The 21,791-nt window shown below is 34.5% G+C and overlaps 1 protein-coding gene across 2 annotated transcripts in view; it reads right to left on the reverse strand.

Moving 5' to 3' along the window:
* ORC5 (origin recognition complex subunit 5) overlaps window positions 1-21,791 on the reverse strand; it is a 100,583-nt gene that overhangs the window by 63,078 nt on the left and 15,714 nt on the right. For both annotated transcript variants that reach the window (XM_053609551.1, XM_053609552.1), the window contains exons 6-8: window positions 19,439-19,569; window positions 8,703-8,751; window positions 8,526-8,616 (exon numbers count right to left, since the gene is read on the reverse strand). In XM_053609551.1, coding sequence (XP_053465526.1) covers window positions 8,526-8,616; window positions 8,703-8,751; window positions 19,439-19,569 — 271 coding nt within the window. The remainder of the gene's footprint in view (window positions 1-8,525; window positions 8,617-8,702; window positions 8,752-19,438; window positions 19,570-21,791) is intronic.

Below are 21,791 nucleotides of genomic sequence, written 5' to 3' on the forward strand. Positions count from 1 at the left end.
CATAGCAAACTCAAACTCTTGGGCTTGAGCAATCCTCTTCTTGCCTCAGCCTCCCAAGTAGCTGACACTACAGGCATGCACCACCATCCCTGGCTAGTTTTTCTATTTTTAGTAGAGATGGGGTCTCTCTCTTGCTCAGGGTGTCTCAAACTCCTGAGCTTAAGCAATCTACCTGCCTTGGCCTCCCAGAGTGCCAGGATTACAGGTGTGACCCACTGCAGCCAGCCAACAAATGAATTCTTATTTTTGAAAAGAGAAGAGGAATAACAGTATTCTTGTAATATTTCTGTTAACTCTGAAACTACTAAATTTTTACCTGAGTTATAGTCTAATCAGCTGATTAAATTGAAAGTAAATAAAATTAGTAATTATAGAATAAGGCATTTATGAGAGAAAAAATGATAAAATTGACTAAAAAGTTTGAAGAGCAGATAGTGTTGGTATTTTTAATTTCCTGTATTATTTTGTAACCTAGGCTCAATCTAATATATATAAGGCACTTTATAATTCACAAATCATTTTCATGTATTATTTAAATAATCTTCTAAGAATTATTAAAGGAGGAAGCTGAAGCCTAGAGGTTTTTTTAGATAAATTGATTAAGATTATATAGGCAGAAAATGGCCAAGCTGGAAATCAAAACCATGTTCTTCCCACAACACTATGTGCCACCATGTCCTAGGCCAATGGTTCTCAACCTGTGTGTTGCGACCCCTTATTAACAATGAAAATACACTGTGACATTAGGAAGGTCGAGAACCACAGTCCTAGGCAGTTTCATTGCTATGAAATTCTTTTTTTTTTTTTTTTTTTTCCAGAGACGGAGTCTCACTTTATTGCCCCTGGTACAATGCTCTGGCATCACAGCTCACAGCAACCTCCAATTCCTGGGCTTAGGCGATTCTCTTGCCTCAGCCTCCCAAGTAGCTGGGACTACGGGTACCCACCACAATGCCCAGCTATTTTTTTGTTGCAGTTTGGCCAGGGCCAGGTTCGAACCTGCCACCCTTGGTGTATGGGGCCAGCGCCCTACCCACTGAGCCACAGGCGCCGCCCATTGCTATGAAATTCTAATAAGAGACAAATGCAGATTTACAATGACTAGCATTTGTTTTATAATCAAATTTCCATTATGCCATTCAAACATCTAATGTAAATACAAAAAACAAAGCTAATACTAATTTTCCAGTAGCTTTCCAGATTACAAAGAAAAAAAAAGCCTTTTTTCAAATTGTGTATTCTATTGATTAAAAATTATTTATTCTTCCAAAAATAAGAAAAGATACAAATCTGCAAGAGTTCCATAACTTTTTCTCTAATGTCAAGGAGGTAAAGGACAACACATACACTTTATTAGAGCTGCAAAAGTTGTCAGAGTGGAGTCACGTGTTAAAAGCCCTGACAATTTAATAGTGAGTACATGTGGTGATTTTCCATTACTGGGAGGGGGAGGAAGGGATGGGTAAACTCACACTTAATGGGTACAATGCACACTATCTGGGTAATAGGATCACTTATAACTTTGACTCAAACTGTACAAAATCAATTTATGTACCAAAATGTTTATACCCTCACAATATTCTGAAATTTCTTTTAAAAATGGGAAAAATATAAACACAACACTGACAAATCAAGCCAGGGAAAGCCATGAAGGAAGGGTTCTTGTGCATAAATGTGTGAGAACAAGAAGTATCATGAAAGACTCTGTAAAAACCATAACTCTGCACAGAGCCTATAGTAACATTACACAAAACATGCTTTTTTTTTTTTTTGGAGTTGCTACCAACTCTGTCCAACTTCAGACTGTCATCACCCTTGTTACTGATTTCTTGTAGCCAAGGATATTTATGACATAACAATTATGTAATCCTCATTTTTCCTTTAAAATTCTTTGCTTTGCATTTCTCTGATGATTAAAGATGATGAGCATTTTTTCATATGTCTGAAGGCCGTGCGCCTGTCTTCTTCAGAGAAGTTTCTCTTCAAATCCCTTGCCCAGCCTGCGATGGGATCCCTTGTTTTTTTCTTGCTGATGCGTTTGAGTTCTCTGACTAGCCTATTATCACAAAAATCTCAAGACCAGAGATGTTGGCGTAGATGCGGAGAAAAGGGAACACTTCTGCACTGCTGGTGGGAATGCAAATTAATACATTCCTTTTGGAAAGATATATGGAGAACACTCAGAGATCTAAAAATAGATCTGCCATTCAATCCTGTAATTCCTCTGCTGGGCATATACCCAGAAGACCAAAAATCACAACATAACAAAGATATTTGTACCAGAATGTTTATTGCAGCCCAATTCATAATAGCTAAGTCATGGAAAAAGCCCAAGTGCCCATCGATCCACGAATGGATTAATAAATTGTGGTATATGTATACCATGGAATACTATGCAGCCTTAAAGAAAGATGGAGACTTTACCTCTTTCATGTTTACATGGATGGAGCTGGAACATATTCTTCTTAGTAAAGTATCCCAAGAATGGAAGAAAAAGTACCCAATGTACACAGCCCTACTATGAAACTAATTTGGGACTCTCACATGAAAGCTATAACCCAGCTACAACTTAACAATAGGGGGAAGTGGGAAAGGGGGTGGGTGGGTAGAGGGAGGGGGATCGGTGGGATCACACCTGTGGTGCATATTACAGGGGTATTTGCGAAACTTGGTAAATGTAGAATGTAAATGTTTTGGCACAGTAACTGAGATAATGCCGGAAAGGCTATGTTAACCACTGTGATAAAAATGTGTCAAATGGTTTATGAAGCGAGTGTATGATGCCCCATGATCATATCAATGTATACAGTTATGATTTAATAAAAAAATAAAATAAAATAAATAAATTTCTTTGCTTTACTTTACTTCTCTTAATATACACAGTTTACATGAGATTCCTGAATAAAGATAATTTTCCTTTAGAGAGCCCCTCTCTCGGTTATTTAGGATGACACATCTGGGCTCAGAAGTAAGACAGGAAGCACAATCATCTTTGGAAGGAAATCAGTATTTCTTAGAGCCAGTGTACAAAAGTCACTTGAATCCTTTGAGTTTTCTGCTTCCCTACTTGCCTTTTCTGCACTGGTGAGTTTTCCTTCAGGCCAAATGATACTCTCCCTTTTTGGTAGATGCTCTTGACATTATTTAGGATCCAATTTGGATAAGGATAAAATAATAAAGAATCCTGCACCCCTCCTGGGATTTTAAAAAATTATTTTTTGTCTTTTCTAGTAAGCTCTTTCTGGTATAAGGATAAGCATCCTACTGGTTTAAGTACTCTGGTTTCTACAGACTTTATGTTTTGTCTGTGAAGCATGTCTTTTTGGTGAATTCACTTTTGATTCCATATGCCTGACTTGTTTTGTTTGATCTGTACACCTGGCTTAAAATTTTTGTGAACACTCTTATCTGGGTTTCATTTTGGTTTAGTTACATGTGTCTATAAATAATTTGGCTCTTTTCTCTTGTTTATGAAAATCTTCTGAGAGCAAAAATAAACGTCCTAAATGGCAGACACAAGGTGGCTAATTAAAAGTCACTATGGCAGCTGCCACCATCTAAAACACTAGTCCAAATCCCTAATATTGCCTGACAGGATTTATAGACTTTGCCCTTCCTCTTGAGAGAGTACTAAGAAATAGAATAGGATCCTCAAGTTTTAAAATGCATGACTAAACAACTTTCCTTCAAAGATTCTAGCCAGCTATGTTATGGCTCATTTTCCTACAGGTTTTTAAACTGACAGATTACATCAAGAAGAAATCAGAGCTCAATGGCCATTATCTGAACTCTCTAAACTTGTTAACAAACTACAGCCAATTACAGAGTAAATATGGTGCCTTCTAATTTCCTTATTTTTTTCTATATATATTTTTAAATCTAATTTTCATGCTTGTGTTGAAACAAACTCACTACTTATGGCGTCCTAGCCAAAATAGAAAGAAAAAGGGAAAACAAAGTCTGAAAGGCTTTCAAATTAATGACTTTACAAATGAAAACAGTTGTATGGCAACTGATCAACTTAGACATCTTTTGGAAATGCAAATTTAGGTTTGCCTAGCTTATAAGTACTTAGCATGATAGAACAGTAAAAGGACTAATATTCTTAAAATAAAAAAAATCACTAGACAAATATTTATAAAGGTAAGGCTCTCAGATCAAACAGGTCAAAAACTAGAGCTCAGAATAATATAAAATACCTCTTTTTTGGCATAAAAACTGCTTTGTCTGCCATGCAGAGGACTAGATAAAGGGGAAAAAAAAGAAAAGAATTTTTTTATTTACTTTTTTTTTTTTTTTTGAGACAAAGTCTCAGTCTGTTGCCCTGGCATCATCATAGCTCACAGCAACCTCAAACTCCTGAGTTCAAGCAATCCTCTTGCCTCAGCCCTCCAAGCATCTGGAGCTACAGGTGTCCTAAACAACATCTGGCTACTTTTACTGCTTTTGGTAAAGATATGGTCTTGCTTTTGCTCAGGCTGATCTCCAACTCCTAAACTCAAGCAATCCACCTGCCTCGGCCTCCCAGAGTACTAGGATTATAAGTCCACCCCACCAGGCAAGAAAAAGAATTTTCAAAAACCCTGCTAAAATGCTTTTTCATCTATACTGACTAACCAAGCAAACCAGTTAACAAACAAAAGTTAAATAAGTAGATCTGTTACTAATTCAAGGCCACTTGGAGATTCTGATTTTATAATACAATTCAACTAGTCCTAGCTAAAATATAAACATTTGAATATTTAAACTCATTTGAAACTAAGGGCTAAAAAGAGTTTAGTTGTTTGTGTATGTGTCTGTTTTTGGTAAATGAAACTGCTATGAAAACTGCTTTACCCAAAATTTTGGTCCCCAGTCTTCATAAATCACCTATCAGGGCAAATAAAATTTAGCCATGTGAATAGGTTCTTCTTTTATTACAAAGGCAATTTGGATCCAACTATCCTTTTATAATGTGGTAAGTTAATATTACTATGTTCTACTATTCATGAATAAAATTCTAAAAGGAAAGCTATGGGTCTCTGTTGTTATATTACGTCTACATGGTAAAATCTGGCATAGTCAGCCAGAAATGCTGTTAAGGAATTCGATTCAGATTGGCTTAAGTAAGGGAGCACTCGTAAAAATTGTTAAAATATATAGCAATTAATTCAAATGTCTTTCGTTCATCTGACTTAAATACTACTAAATTTTTATAAACAATTTGGTTTTAAACTTGCTCATTAAATATAAATAGGAAATGTCTTGAGAACTATCTGCATATATTTTTGGATGGTTTACTGGCAGACAGTTACCTTTACTAGATGTTTTTGTCAAGGTTTAACTCAAAGATCATAAAACTATAAACCCAGCCTAATAACAGAATGATCTTTCTTTGTGTAACTTTCTGATAAATAAGACTATAGCTGCTGCTGCTGCTTCTGAGTTCTGGCAAAATACTCATATATTTAACTTATGCTTCTTACTTAGGTGAACAGCTGATATTCACAGCTATAAAAACGGTTAATGTGAAAACAGCTTGAACTAATGATAAGCCTTATCTAATACCTCAGTTTTCACAAGTTATCTAGTTATAATTGTTAAAAATAAACGAATAAGGTAAATGTAAATGACAAGTATTTATAAATATTTATGCCATGATTTCAAAAATATTAAGGTTATATTAAGTAACAATACTCAATAAATATCTGGATCATTTCTAATTAAGGTAAATACTAAAAAATAAATTGCTAAAATAAATGAAAGTTTTTGATCAGGTCCTTTAATCTTTTGACATCTTAGACAAAATTCCCCAATATCAAAATTCTAAATTAATTTCTTTTTTTTTAAACCTAGAATTAACTTTGAAATTTTCCAGTTTGGGCCTCTGATAAATTTCAAAGGATGTGTTTTTCATCTTGTAGAAATGGTAAATGATTAGGCTTATTTGGTAAACTATATGGTAAGCATTATCAAATGATAAAAAATACTAGATCTTGCTACATTTATGGGTATTCTATAGATACAAATGTTTCAAAATTGCATAAAACTCTAAGAAATTAATATGTCATCAAGTCATAATTCTGGTTATTATGTTATACACCATAAAAATAATAAAATTTCCTTATCAATTTCTGGTTATGGTAAGCTTTTTTAACAGTGGCTATTTTAAGACTCTGTTATCCATAGTTATGGTTTGGATTTTTCTCTAAAAGCATATGTAATCAGATTCATGAAGAAAGATTCTAACAAGTACTCTTAATATAGGTTTCTAATAACTTTAAATGGACTACATAAAAAATTTTCAGAACTCTAATAAAGAAATTGATAGGTTCATGAAACCACAAACCAAGATAAAACAAAAATTAATTACTTGAGATTGAATAACTCATATTGTTTTCATGATTTTTATTTGAAACATTATTGTTCTGAAAAGGTTTTAATTTTTCAAGATTTAAAAAAATTTCCTCTCTTAAAGGTATCTACAGTTTACAGCAATTTGATAAAGTATACATTTGCGAACAAAGATGGAAAACCTTTGCTTCCCCCTGCCCTGTACTTGATTCTTCCAAAATTCAGAGACTACTCATGAGTATTCTTATTTATTTATTTATTTATTTATTTATTTAGCAATATGGTCATTTACATAAGTTCAATAAGAATTTGCTCTCTCTTTATAACAAGATTCAATTGGAGACACTGGTTAGATTACCAAGGCTTTGACTGGAATATCATATTTGAAATGTGCACAATTGCCTCATTTCAAGGATTCCCAGCCTTATAATAAGTAACTATTATCACTTCCAGGTCCAGGAACTTCAGGACTGCAAGTAAAATCTGCTTTGGAAGATTGCCAAATGCCATCTCAGTTTGGCTTCCTACACTCAAGATTGCTATGTGATCAATGTAGAAGGAAAAAGTTATGTTTCTAAAGAAAAGATATAATATTAGATTGTAGCTATTAGAATATAGCCCTACACATTATATTCCAGTTATCATTATTAAATATCTACCTATAGACTAGATCCTTAATCTTATAAGTTCTTCCAATTTAACTTTCTTTCCTAAAATTACTAAAAATGGGAATTCCTAAAGTTCTACAAACAACAAATTTTAAGGAACAAATCTCTTGCCTGATAATATGGGTCACACAGAAACCACCCAATGCCATAACCACTGACATTCATATCGTATGCCAGAATGAGAACCTGACAGGTTCATGCTGTAGACAGCTTTTCCTAAGATGTCAGAACAGGACACCATATTATAATGAAACTCTTATCTCCTTATATTCTATCTTATTTGATGGGATAATGTTATAATTAAAATTTCACAATCAGTAGCTTCTCCTAGGAACTTGATAGAGCCTGACCTAAAAGATTCTTTAGGCTACCTAGTGGGTAACTTTGCAATACCCCCAACATATCTATTGCTCACTTTCTGCTTTAATTCAACCCAGTCATGGGATACTAGATGATAAAATTATTCTGCGGTATCTATTGGTTAAATAAGAAAATATCTATGCTTCTCCTAATATACTACATGCTGTACCTGGATAAATTCTTCTGGAGAAGTTGAGACCCATATATACGAAATAAGAAAACTATCCACATGGTTAAAAGAAGTCTCATCTAATTTACTATGTTCATTTGATTTATTCAATTGGTTGCCTTTAAGCCTGTATTAATGAACCAAAAGCATTATGCAAACTGGGACTATCATATTACTATAAATTTTACTTTGTATTTTCCTTTTAAACTTTGTACCTGTTACCTGTTAAATTTATGCAGCAGTACAAACTTGTCACAGAATAATGCTGGCCCAGCACTTTGCCATGATAGCCAAGATAAAACTGTACTTCACTCCTAGCCACTTTTCATTCCTTCCAACATGCAACCAGACCAACAAACCAGAACAGGTCCATCGTAGCACCAAGAGACAACAAAAACCTAACTATAGGATAATGAATGAGCAACTCTTCTGGAGAAAGATCTTGATCATAAGAAGAAAATGTGAAAAGTTCTCAAAATAAAAATGGAGTCACATGTGTTAAAATTCCTGACAATCAGAGCCAGGTAAGGCATGATGGGAGGGTTCTCATATATAAGTCCTGATAACAAGAACTATCACAGAAGACTGCAAAAACCTCAACCTTCCACAAATACCATCACAATCCTACACACACACACACACACACACACACACACACACACACACACACACACAAAATATTTCTGTGAGAACATCTGCCCAGCCACTGCTTGTCTAACTTCAGACTGGTAGGTACCACCTTCTTATTGATTTTTACAGCCAAGGATAACTATCTCAAAATAATTATACATTCCTCCTCCAGTTTCCTTTAAAAACCTTCGTCTCCTTTACCTCCTGGATATGCACATAGTTTACCACGGCATGTGTATTCTCATTGCAATGCCCATTTCTGAATAAATACATTCTTTAAGAGAGCCTCTCTCTCTTATTTAACAGAGTAAACATCCCAATTAAGATACAGAAAAAGTGCACACATACTGAAGAGAGAAAATTACCTTGATATTTCCCTGAGATAAACAGTTTGCATGGCTTTCTTCAAATGAGGTTCAATATTTCTCCACAGTTTGCGAGTATCACGTTCACTTGCTACCATGGGGAAGAAAATTTCAACAATTTATAACACATAAAAATTTTTCTCAAAAAAATATTGATTAGTAAAATTACATGGTTACCTTCTCCTTTAACCACAGGTTCGCAATATTTAGGAAAATTAAGTACTGCCTGTAAGTAAAGAGAAGAGGGAAAAGGCACTCAATTATCACAAGTAGAAATTTATTTTTCAAGTAGAATTTTTATTACAATTCAAGCAATGTTATTTAAATACAACTGCTCAAATAAAATGTAATATATGAGTTGGGCATGGTGGCATGCTCTTGTAGTCCTAGCTACTTGGAAGGCTAAGGCAGGAGGATCACTTAAGCCCCAAAATTCAAGGTTGAAGTAAACTATAACCATGCCTGTGATAAGTTACCACACTCCAGCCCAGACAATATAGAGAGATCCTATGTCTTAAAAAATGTAATTATTAGCTTATCACTATAATATTAGAATAGCAAAAATATCAATCACGGAGTACAAAATACAAAATATTCTTTAACTGGTTACATCCTATTTGTAGCATCTACATATAAAATAATACAATGAGGAGACCAAAGTGCTTCAACCAAAATATGCTTATTTACAGCCATATTCAGAGTGGTTACAAACACAAGAATAGCCCTGAAAAGCTGTCTTTTGTGGAAAAGATTTGCATCTGTAGAAGAAATTAAGTGAAAAAAAATAGCAGGTGCAAAGAGGTTTTCTCTGAATACTCTCATCTCTTGGATCTAGGAGAGATGAATTCACAGGATAAAGACCAGAGTCTGTCATCTTTGAAGGTCTCACCAGCTGCCATTTATTCTTCCTTAGAGCTGCTGCCCGTGAGATTTCGCCTGCATACAAAGCCCTCCTTCTACTCTCATCCCATAACCTGTTTTGCCTTGTTCCAAGTCCTTACTCTTTATGTAAGGTCAGGATGGTGTACAAACTTCAACCACGGACCATTCCCAACTCACACCACCACCACCACTGCTTTGAGCCAGACTGTATGATTTCCATGCCCAAATGCATGTTAACACAGTTGTATGCCCTTTTTCTTCTGTTAATCTATTATCAGTTTGTTTTATAGACTCAAATTCTCAAACATGCAAGGGAAAAATTTAAAGTTCTGTATAATAACAAAGCATAATTTTATTTTTAGGTCATGACTGTATCACATAGAACCATAAAACATTTCATAAAAAACCCTCAAGTCGGGTGGTGCCTGTGGCTCAGGAAGTAGGGCACCAGTACCATATACCGAGGGTGGCAAGTTCAAACCCAGCCCCACCAAAAACTGCAACAACAAAAAAATTTAATAAAATAAAACCCTCAAGTCCAAAGAATTTTTGTTGTTTTCCAAAGGCTGAATATTCTCATGAAGTAAATATCTAGTGCATTATGACTGAAAGTATTTGACTCGGAAGCACTACCTGAGACTGTTATAAATGCAAGTTCTTAACAGCATCTCAGGCACTCCTCAATCAGAATCTCTGAGGATGAAACCCTGGAGTCTATGGTTTAGCAATCTCTTGAGAAATTCTAAGTCTAAGCAGCACTAACTAATCTTAACTACTTAGTGGTTTTTTATGAATAATACTGGAATTCTACTTAAAGATAGTTTAAGCAAATTGACAAAAATATACTTATGCTACTTTTTAATATTAATTTGGTCCCAATATTTCATATCAAAATAATTCAATGAGGCCTAGAGAAAAGATATAAATAAATCTTTTACATAGTGTAAAACTCTATGTGCCTGTGGGCAGATTAAACATAGTGTAACTATGTAACATCAAATTAAGAGGATACAAAGAACAAAATCATTTTTTGCCTCTTCATTAAAATCATAAAAATGAAATCATAAAAATCATTTAAATCATTTTTTTCTATTTTATTTCATAAAAAGGAATAATTTAAAGCAGAAAATCCTCCAAATTCTACTAACATTACATGTAGAGATAAAGGAGTAAGATGAGGAAATTTTTTATTTAGCTAACTTTCTTAACATTAGTTTTTAGATTTTCAAATCTAAGCACTAGGTAATAACACTAAGATGTTATGCTGATAGTAACTGGCAAATAATTTGGCTAAAATAAAAATATACTGCTTTTCTTTTTGGTTGAAACATTAAATGTCTAGTAATTTATGAACAGCACTTTTCCACTTTTACTTTAATGAATTATTGTAAGAAGAAAATTAGTATTTTTCCCCTTGTGATTCCACAAGAAGTTCTTCAATGTACAAAACTACCTGAGTGTAATGAGTACATTTACTTGTCCAAACACAATCTTTACATTTAAGTAAACCTATGCCTATAGGTTTATAATAAATCCCTACTATAGCTTATAGTAAGCACTAGGCTTTAGTCCTTACTAACAAGTGACATTTTAGGAACAAAATAATTGTCCCAAATATAAAATATTTCCCACAACTCTGGCTATTGACTATCAAATGTGCTTTCCAATATCATACCCATGTCTCCTACATTAATTCTCAAATATAAGCAAACTCTCACTTTTCTGAAGTGGGATTATCTATAGCATAATGTAAATTCAAACACACTAGTGTTTCTTTTTCTCTTTTAATAAACAGCTTATACTCAGTGCTAGTATTTTAAACTGTCCTCCCAACTATGCGGAAAAGAAACATAAAAAGATTACTAATAAAATTATAGAAACCATTCCATAACCAACTTGAAATAATATGGGGATGATTTTTGTAATTTTATGAATTTTCACTACCATCGTACATGTACCCAATATATTCCCCCATTATTCCTTAATTTTTAAGTATATAGTTCACTCTTTTTTTTTTTTCTTTTTTTGAGATGGGGGGGGGGTCTCACTATGTTGCTCAGGGTGGACTCAAACTCCTGGGCTCAAGTGATCCTCCTGCCTCCCAAGCAGTTGGGAGTACAGGCACAGCCACGGTGCTCAGATTATAGTTTACACTTAACTAGTCACACTTAAATGAAAAGGGAGCAGGGAGGGAAAAAAGAGGAAAGAGGTATGATTTTATTAAGAGATGACTATGCACCCAGTGACTACTCAAGCTAATAACAATAACAGAAGCAGCATAATTATCAACAGCTAATTATAACCACCTGTTGTCACTTATTTCTGACAAACACACTTTTAATTATGCCCATGTGGTAGCTGAAGAACAGAAGCAAAGTATAATCTGCCCACAGGTACACAGAGTTTTCACTGTCTGAATTTATGATCATAGATCTATGAGATATTCTGGGAAATTATTTCTAAATCAATAAGGATGTCATCTCATCAAAGCCCAATTCAGATGAAACAAAGAGAATATTTCCCTTATTTTGCATTATGTTAAGAGGCAAAACGATTTATTATAAATACTGAGCAGGTTGCAAAACAAAGGACAAATTAGAAAGCGTTCCTCTTCCTTGGTGAGATTTTCAGCAAGTTTTCGCTATTATACTTGAAATTATTTGTTAGAATATAATCTGATACATTTACAATGTAGTAAGCAGAATTCTAAGATAGCTGCTAAGACTTTGGCCCCTGGTGTACACAAACCTTCTTCCAGTTATTCAAACAATAATTTCAGTATTGCTGTGAAGCAATTTTGTAGATGCAACTGGGGTCCCAAGGATTATGTAATTTATATAAGAGTTAAAATAGGGAGATTCTTGGGTGGGTCTGAACTAATCATATCAGCCCTTTAAAAGCAGAAAGTTTGCTCTGGTTTGCTCACTGAATAATTCAGGGATTCAATATATGAAAAGGATTCCACAACCATGGCTGGCTTGTGGATTGAGCGGGCCCCATTACAAAGAATAGAAACTCTCAGCTGATAGCCAGCAAGGTCACAGGACCTCATCCCTATAAGTAAACGAAATTGGATTCAGTCAATAATCTGAAAGTACTTAGAAGCAATCTTCCCATAGAACTGCCAAAGGAGAATTCACTCAAGCTAAAACTTTGATTTCAGCCTTGTCATACCCTAGCAGAAAACTCAGCAACACAGTGTCTGGACTTCTGACTTACAGAACTGTGGGCTAATAAACGTGTATTGTTTTAAGGTGCCAAATTTGGGGTGATTTCTTATGCAGTAATGAAAAACTACTATAAACATTAGAGTATAAGTAAGAAAATAAATGCCAAAACCAAGTAGACATAATTTCTGAATGTTTTGCTTTTTTGGACTATCTATACTGTATTTCCTAACCACTGTAGAAACAAAAATCAGAACTGTGAACATTTGCATTAAAGTTAACTTAGAAGAATTTTCATCAATCCATGAGGACTTTGTGCTAGATCTTACTAGTCTGGTGCTCAACATGTGTTAACTTATTTAATCCTCCAAAGGATCCTATGAAATAGGCTTACTATTGTCCTCATTTTACAAATCTCCTTCTGTGATGTCCCAGAGAAACCTTAGATTTCAAAGGAATCATGAGCTTAAGTCAGACCTGCCCTGATAATCAATCCTAAAGCCAGGCTGATATGAAGAAATAAATAAGTTGAAATTCTGACAAAGAGGGAGGTATTTACAAAGTTTTAAAGTACTTCCCCACCAATACATACTAATTTCAAAGGAAAAAAGATATCATCTTAATTAAAAGATCAAAATGGGATAATGATCAATAATGGGATAAACTGAAATGCTATGCCACCAACAGGATGCAACAAGAACACAGCACATTTCTGTGATGCTCCTGTCATATGCAAACCCTAAATCTAATCCTCAGGAAACAGTAAACAAATGCAGACTGAGGGAGATTCTACAAACTGGCCTGTACTCTTCAAAGGTCTCAAGGTCAGGAAAGTCAACTGAGGACTGTTCCAGATGAAAGCAAGTTAAAGAGACATGACAACCATATGCAGCATGTGATTCTACACTGGATTCTTTTGCTCTGAAAAGACATCATTGGGACAAATGGCAAATCCTGAACAGACTCTGAGGACCAGATTGTAGTAATGAAACAAATTTTCCGATTCTGACTATTATACTGTGGTTATATAGAAGAATGCTTCTGTAGAAAATGCACACTGAAGTATTTAGAGATAATGGGATATCAGATCACAAGCTTACTCTCAAATGGTTTGAGGAAAAAAACAGGTGAAAACTCTTTTTAGTGTATTTGCAATTTTTCTGTAAATTAGAAATTGCTTCCAAAATTTAAACTATTTAGTATATGTTATTTTAGAATTACTACATCTAATAAAATAATTAAAGCAAACTATTAACACATCAGTACCAACAAATACACCTGTGATACAAAAAGAATTCTTAACTATTCAAGGCCATAAATAAAGGTACCTTGTAAAGGCCTTAAATACTCATGTGGGCTTATTCCACATGTTTGAAGAAGACTATGGGATTTCTCAGAGTATGCCACAGCTACATTTAACATGCATGACCTCAAATAAAATGTTGAGCAAAAATGCAGATAAAAAAGAACATATAAGAGGGATGGAGGGAGTGGGGGTGGGGCCTTAGTGTGTGTCACACTTTATGGGGGCAAGACATGATTGCAAGAGGGACTTTACCTAACAATTGCAATCAGTGTAACTGGCTTATTGTACCCTCAATGAATCCCCAACAATAAAAAGAAAAAAAAAATAAATAAAAAAGAACATATACTTATGTTTGCATTTACATTACATAAAGTTCAAAACAATAAAACTAATCTGATATTAAAAATCAGAAGAGTGATCACCTCTGGAAAGAAAAGAAGTAGAGATTGAGAGAAAGCATTAAGTGGGTTCATGGAACGCTGGTGACTTTCTACTTTTTACTTGGATTACATTTATACATATATTTTCATTTTGTGATAATTTATTGAGGAATACATTTATGATCTGTGTATGCTTTTCTTTATGCACACTATACTTTAATCCAACGGTGCATCTTACAAGGATACATATAAAATTTACTAAATGTAGAATATAAATGTCTTATCACAGTAACTAAGAAAATGCCATGAAGGCTATGTTAACTAGTTTGATGAAAATATTTCAAATTGTATATAAAACCATCACATTGTACCCCATGATTGCATTAATGTACACGGCTATGATTTAATTTAAAAAAAAAGTTAAGAAAAAGAAAAGAAAAATAAATCTAACTAGATTAATTAAAGACTCTTTTCTTCTTGAAGTACCCTAAAAGTCATCCTCATCCAAAAGTAATCAACACAAAGATATAAAAGAGTAGTGGAAAACACCCATTAACCCCCATTATATTACATCTGTCAAAGCAAATCTAGCAACAAATGGAGTGATAGCTGTTCTGCCAGATCACCCCCAAACCTCTCATTTCTTTAATGTAAGGTACGAAGCTGCAGTGGATATTAGCAGTCCCCATACTAGGCTCTATTTTATAATCTTGGAGATAGTAAGATCTTAACACATGTTTTTACGTCCATGAACTTTTGCTCAGCACAGGAAGGAAAGGAATTAAAATTAACTGATCCACAACAGGGATCAGGCACATTACATATACTCCTTCTTAGCTACACAGGAGTCCTTTGAGGTAGGTATTATACCTGCATAACAGATGAGAAAACTCAAATTCAAATGGTTACGTGATTTCCCCAGAATCACATAGCTAGCAAATGAAAAAACTCGTTTCTTCATTTGTAAAATGAAGACGTGTAATATTACCTCCTTCATACAATTGTTGTAAGAATTAATATTGTCAAAAGGGTTGGAACAGTGTCCAGCACACAATAAATGCTCAATAAAGGCTGGCTATTAATTAAGAGATAATCTGGTTTAGCACTTCTGAGCACATGCTCCAGAGCCAGATTTTATGATTCTTTCTTCACAAAATTTTACAACCTTATTCATTTCTCTTATTCAATTTTTCTCTATCATATAACAATATGGTAAATAAAATAACCAGTATGTATGGAAACACATTCGTGGTACCGTCTTTATGAGCCTACTGATAGCTAAAGATCAGATTTACAACCATTTTAGAAATGTGGCAATCTCTTCCTTATCAAAAAAAATTGTTTAAAACATTCTATTACAGAATTTGAGATTTGAGAATGCTGTAATACTGTGAAGTAGTCAGTTATTAGGCTGGGTTGGTCCACTGCTTTGATACAGGACCTCTTCACTATAGAGGTCCTGTACCTTCACTTCACCCTAAGAAGCTGAATACAGACTCCATTTTCTTTTCTTTTCTTTTTTTTTTTGTAGAGACAGAGTCTCATTTTATCGTCCTCGGTAGAGTGCCATGGCATCACACAGCTCACAGCAGCCTCCAACTCCTGGGCTGAAGCGATTCTCTTGCCTCAGCCTCCCAAGTAGCTGGGACTACAGGCACCCGCCACAACGCCCAGCTATTTTTTTGGTTTGCAGTTCAGCCGGGGCCAGGTTCGAACCCGCCACCCTCGGTATATGGGGCCGGCGCCTTACCGACTGAGCCACAGGCGCCACCCCAGACTCCATTTTCTAAGCCTAAGCAGGCTCACAAGCCAGCTTGGACACAGACCACATTCTCTGGGGCCAACCAAGCTCATAAAAACCAGCTCAATCAAATGTTCCATCTAAATTGCCATTCCCAGAGTGGCACACCCTCAACAAAACCACATTCCTACACAAAGGTAGTTTTTAAATTAACTTCTGCCCACAGGCCCCTGGTGCCAAACAGTTATAACATATTTTAGACATATATTCCATCTCCCAAACCCTGCTGGCCCACAGGGGCATATAAAGCCCCAGACAGAGGCCCAAATGGGCTACCTGCTCCAGAACCCCCTCTGCTACCTCAAAGGCTTCATCTTCCTTCTCCCCTCTTGTCTATCAGTAAAATCTATCCTTTGCCATACTCACAGTGGTCCATGGATTTATTCCTCAAACTCCAAGACCAAGGACCCAGCAGAGAGATTCCGGTCACAGCAGGTCAGATGCCTGAGTTATGTGTGAGGCAGCAGAAGTCTATCTGCGTGTTGTACCAGCTCCCTTCACTGTCCTGCTGCCCAGTACTGGCTTCTCTTACTCTTCAAACATCCAAGGAACTATCTGCCTACCCCTATGCTCTAAACTGAGATCAAAACTTCTACACCCTTGGAATGGTTAGATCTTGGTCATATGACAAGCAGCTGTATTACTTAACTAAAATAGTTTACAAAGTGATCCTTACAGAAATTATTTGTATTTTGAAAGAAGAATATTCAAATGAATTAGTGTTACCAGTAACATCATTTACATCTTTACAGAAATTTACTGCTTACAAGCACTTTAATGCAGAGCATATCATTTTATATACTTAAAATCATCTGAGGTATATATTCTCGGTCCCACTTTAGAATGGAAAAACAGAAATAGAAAAGATTAAGTGCCATACTGAATATAAGACAGCTAGTATACAGCAGAGCAATTTTATTTTTTTAATTAAATTAAAAACATTTTCCCCCATTATAACTAGAAGCACAGCTGTTTTGATATTAAGTCCTCTCTTCATTCTACTACTTCAGACTTCAATTATTTTGGCACCTTCTTCCTAGTCATTAAGCTATTAGTTACTGCGACTAGCCACAGGGCCAAATGAAACAAAACAACAAAAAGCCGGCTTTAGAAAACTTGACAATACACCTGAAAGACTGCTTAACTCTAGCTAAGCAATTCATTCATCTCTGAATAATTTCTAAGAAACTTTGATATTTGAAGGAAAAACAGTTTGAAAACAGTAAATTTAATTTGTGATTAATGTTAAAAAAAAATCATGTGAAACTATCCAAAATTCAGCAAATGAACTATTCTATTTGATATTTATATTAATATAAAAACAACTTAATTTTCCTTTTTAAAAATTATAATTACTATATAGAAATACAATAAGTATTGTTACAGAAAACAAATCTAAATGAATAAAGTTGTGCTTTAATTTCTCTGTTTGTGCGACCTACAGAGCTATCCTCCAAAAAATTATTACAGAAATACCAATTCCGTAAGCAAATTTAAAAACACATAGGAGGGATCCCCGAAAAGAATTTTTGTAGCTGATTTGATAAACTTAGATGAAATGTGCCACTTACAAACTTCAAAATAACAGTATCAATTTGAAGAAAAAAAAAGGAAAATAAATGTCTTTATTCTTATACATATGTTCTAAACAGGGAGAGAAATAAGAACATTATGCTATTTTCTCTGATACTTAAAGATCTTTCTTAATGTTTATCAGTATTACCAGTAATAGTAAAGACTTAAACTGTACTTCACATTTATGAACATGATGTAAAAAATTCATAACCCACCTTAAAAATAAAACCATTTGTCAAGGAAACACAAAACACTTCTGAAAATACCATATTCAAATATATATTTTTTCTCTTTACATTTTCTTCTCTTAGAAATATTTTCCCTATATAATTTTTCCTTCTTGTACCTTATAATCTACTTAGAGATGGCTGCCAGCACCGATTCCCACAGGATTTAAGTACTAAAGAGCGGTAACTGCAAGTTATTTCCCAGGAAAGACAGAGGACGAGAATTTGCTCCTTACTCCGTCTCACCCAGGTGGCCTTTTACTGATGCTCTTCTCTCTTTAAGCCTCTTCTGTTATCATTTCCCTTAGGTCCCAGGAATCCCAAAACATTCATCTTCTGGAGGGCTGTTAGTGACGAGTTTGAGCTGGAAAAGCTTATTCTTTGTTTTTTCCTAAGTGAGAAGATGCTTGAAATCTACACATAAATCAGTAACTCCCTGAAATCTAAAACTTCCAGAAATGTGTAACTGGTTACTTTCTATGCTCTGTCTTAAAAACATATTCAGACACACACTGAATCTCTTTTAAGTAATATTTTTCAGAGTAAAGAACAAAGCAAATGTGCTAATATAGAATCTGTTACTTTGAAAGTAACTGTTTTCCAACCTCGGATACATTATTATTAGATTACATGGAGATAAAATATTAAGTATTAACTGAAGATTCCTAAAAAGGAAACCAGACACTCTTGTCTCCTTCCTTTCCTACACCCACAATTAAAGAAAGAATGTAAAAAAAAAAAAAAAAAAGAAAAATTACAAATCATTTTCCAAAATGTCTGTGAAATATAAACAGCTTTTCCATTAAAAAAAAAAAATTAGGCCAGGAGTAGTGGCTCACAACTGTAATCCTAGCACTCTGGGAAGCTGAGGCCCTGTTTCTTACTGAAAATAGAAAAATTAGCCTGGCATGGTAGCTTACGCCTATAGTCCCAGTTATAGGGAGGCTGAGGCCAGAAAATTGTTTGAGCCCAACAATTTGAGGTTGCTGTGAGCTATGACACCAGAGCACCCCACACAGGGAAAATGAGTGAGACTTTGTCTCAAAAAAACAAACTTTTTTTACAGAACCTTTTATACCAAGATTACTAACTCAAGGAAATGGCTAATGGTAAGACCTGTAATTGAAGCTTTTGACCATACTAAAATTCATACAGATTCTAGACCCCAATACATACATAAAGCCTGAAAGAGATCTGTTACTAAAAAATTAACAGTCATAAAACTGCCAAAGTTTTTATATCTCCTGTTATTCTTCATTTTGATAATAATGGGATTCTACATTTCCTGCAATTAGAGAAAACAAAAAAGGGGCGGAAAGCCACAATACTAAGGAAGAGTGAAAAGACATGACTAAAAATGAAGGTTTTCTGACCATGTCAAAGTTTACACTAACTCACAGATATCTGCGATATCTACTTCCTTATGCTATCTTGGCCTCCAAAGGCTATATCTAAATTTCCAGAAGACAATTCTGCCTTTTAGCCTAAATTTACACAATTTCTACATGGAAAAGTATTAAGATACATATTGCATATATTAAGATACACATTCTTCAAAGCAAAGTGCTAGCTTACCAGATGTCTGAGTTCTTTCAAATCCCGACAAACTGTGTAGAAAACCCCAAGGAGAATATTAATGTAGGCAGCATAGAAATCAGATGAATACTCTGGAGGATGATCGTGGGACAGGATCTTTTGAAGGTTCCCTGTTCACAGGACACAAAATAACTTATAATGATGAACATAGCACCCTAATCATACCTTATAAAATTTTATAACGAAGACCTAAAAAAAATATACTCAGGCCCAGCAATAATTAAGGAATAATAAAACTGTTACAAGATTAGAATAGAAAAGTATGATTTTTGTGATATAATGAGAAATATATATTTGCTCTTTGCCTGGATCCCAGGCATAGAGCTTCTAAAACCCTTGGAATTTCTTGAATGAAGAGAGGTGGGAGAAGCATCTTTTGTTATTCATAAGCCCCTTTCAAACATATCCAGAATTTAAACTAATGAGGTGACTCTTGGTGGGCCCCTAGATAGCTTCAGGATGAAGACTAGTTGCCAGAGGAACCACCACCTGATTTAGAGGCCCCATTTCCTCATTGCCAATGGCCAAAGACTGCATAGCCAATCAGTCATAGTTATATAATGAAACCTCCATAAAAAATCCTAAATGATAGAGTTCAGAGAGCTTCCAGGTTGGTAAATGCATCCATATGCTGCTGGGAGGGTAGCACACCCTAACTCCACAGGACAGAAGCTCCTCTTATGCTTAGGACCTCTCTGCACTCTGCCCTCTATGTCTCTTCATCTGGCTATTCATTTGTATCCTTTGTAATATCCTTTATAATAAACCAACAATAATTAAGTAAAGCACTTTCCTGAGCTCTGTGAGTCATTCTACAAATTACTGAACCCCAGGAGGGAAACCCACAATTTACAGCCAATCTTCAGAAGTACAGGTAGGAACTAGGACTTAGACTGTCATCTGAAGTGGAATCTTGTGGGACCTAGCCTTTAATCTGTGGGGTCTACACTAACTCCTGGTAGGGAAGAATTGAATTGATTACAGGACACCCACTTGGGTCTGGGCAATTGGAAAACTGGTCATTGGGTAGAGGAAAAATAACCAAACATTTGGTATCAGAAGTGTTTTGAATAGAAACAATTCAGAAAAAGTAATACAAACTTTGAAACTAAAGTTAAAATGTTCTAAAACAGAATTATTAAATATTGGTTAAGGCAAATATAATATCTAAAGAAAATCTCAAGAAATTTATCACTGGCAAAATCATTATCAAGGTTAGAAAATAACAAAGATTGCAATTTATTTTTCTGCATATTAAGTAAGTCAAGTAAAAAAAATAGGAGAGGAGGGTAGTATATAAACTACCACCAAATCAGCACATGCTCTTTATTTTTATGAAATGAATTCTAAAATTTTCATGATAATTATCACTTGATCCCAACCCTTACTTTGTCATCCTCTATTTATAAACCATGTTTTCATCCTATAACTTTGGTATCTTTATTTCTCTTCTATCTCAAACTCTTTATATATATAAAATATCAGATTATATATGTCTTTATATATACTATCAGAGTTCTAACCTTATAGTTTATCCTGGTGGAAACACAGTAGAAGCACAGTTAAAATTAAAGAGAAACAATCATATATGTGTATTATTTAAAATTTCCCACCCATGATATATGACTCAATTAGTCATTTTCATTCATTACTGGAATATCCTCTGATTTCTTGGTGCAATGGTTTCCTTACACTTCTCAAGTAAGAGCTCTTTCCATATGACTAGTATAATACGTTAAACCTAGTTCTACAAGGGTCAAGTCTTTGGCAATAATTAGAGGTTAAAAACTCTTATAGATTCTTCTGATCATGTCAATTTTCTTTTAATATTCCTCTTGCATTTTTAACCATTGCATTTTTCATTAGTTTTAATTACTCTTCTTGTTCCTGACAGATATAGATATAAGATCAACCGATATATAGAGATCATGGAAATTTATAAACAGGAGTTTAGAAATAAGTATATTAAAGGGATATTTTAAATGCAGTAGTTAACAAAGAACCATTTTCAAAGCTGAGTTTCACACCTAGAATATATCCAAAAGGCAACTAGATGGGAGACTATTGTTGGATATGCATTTTTATATTGAAACTACGAAAAAAACACACAAAGCCAAAACTTGACTTTGGAGTCTATTTACTTTTCATTCTAACAGAAAACTTTACATACAATATCACTAAGTGTTTTTAAACTGTGCATGGGGAAATATCTGATATACTGAAAATTTCTAAAAGGTTAACTTAAAACTTACAAATGAAAGTATTTATATACAGGGTATCCATAAAGTTCATGTGCAATTTAAATTTTACAACTATTTTAAATTGCACATGA

Source organism: Nycticebus coucang, chromosome 11 (assembly GCF_027406575.1).
Source record: "Nycticebus coucang isolate mNycCou1 chromosome 11, mNycCou1.pri, whole genome shotgun sequence".
Taxonomy (NCBI): Eukaryota; Metazoa; Chordata; class Mammalia; order Primates; family Lorisidae; genus Nycticebus; species Nycticebus coucang.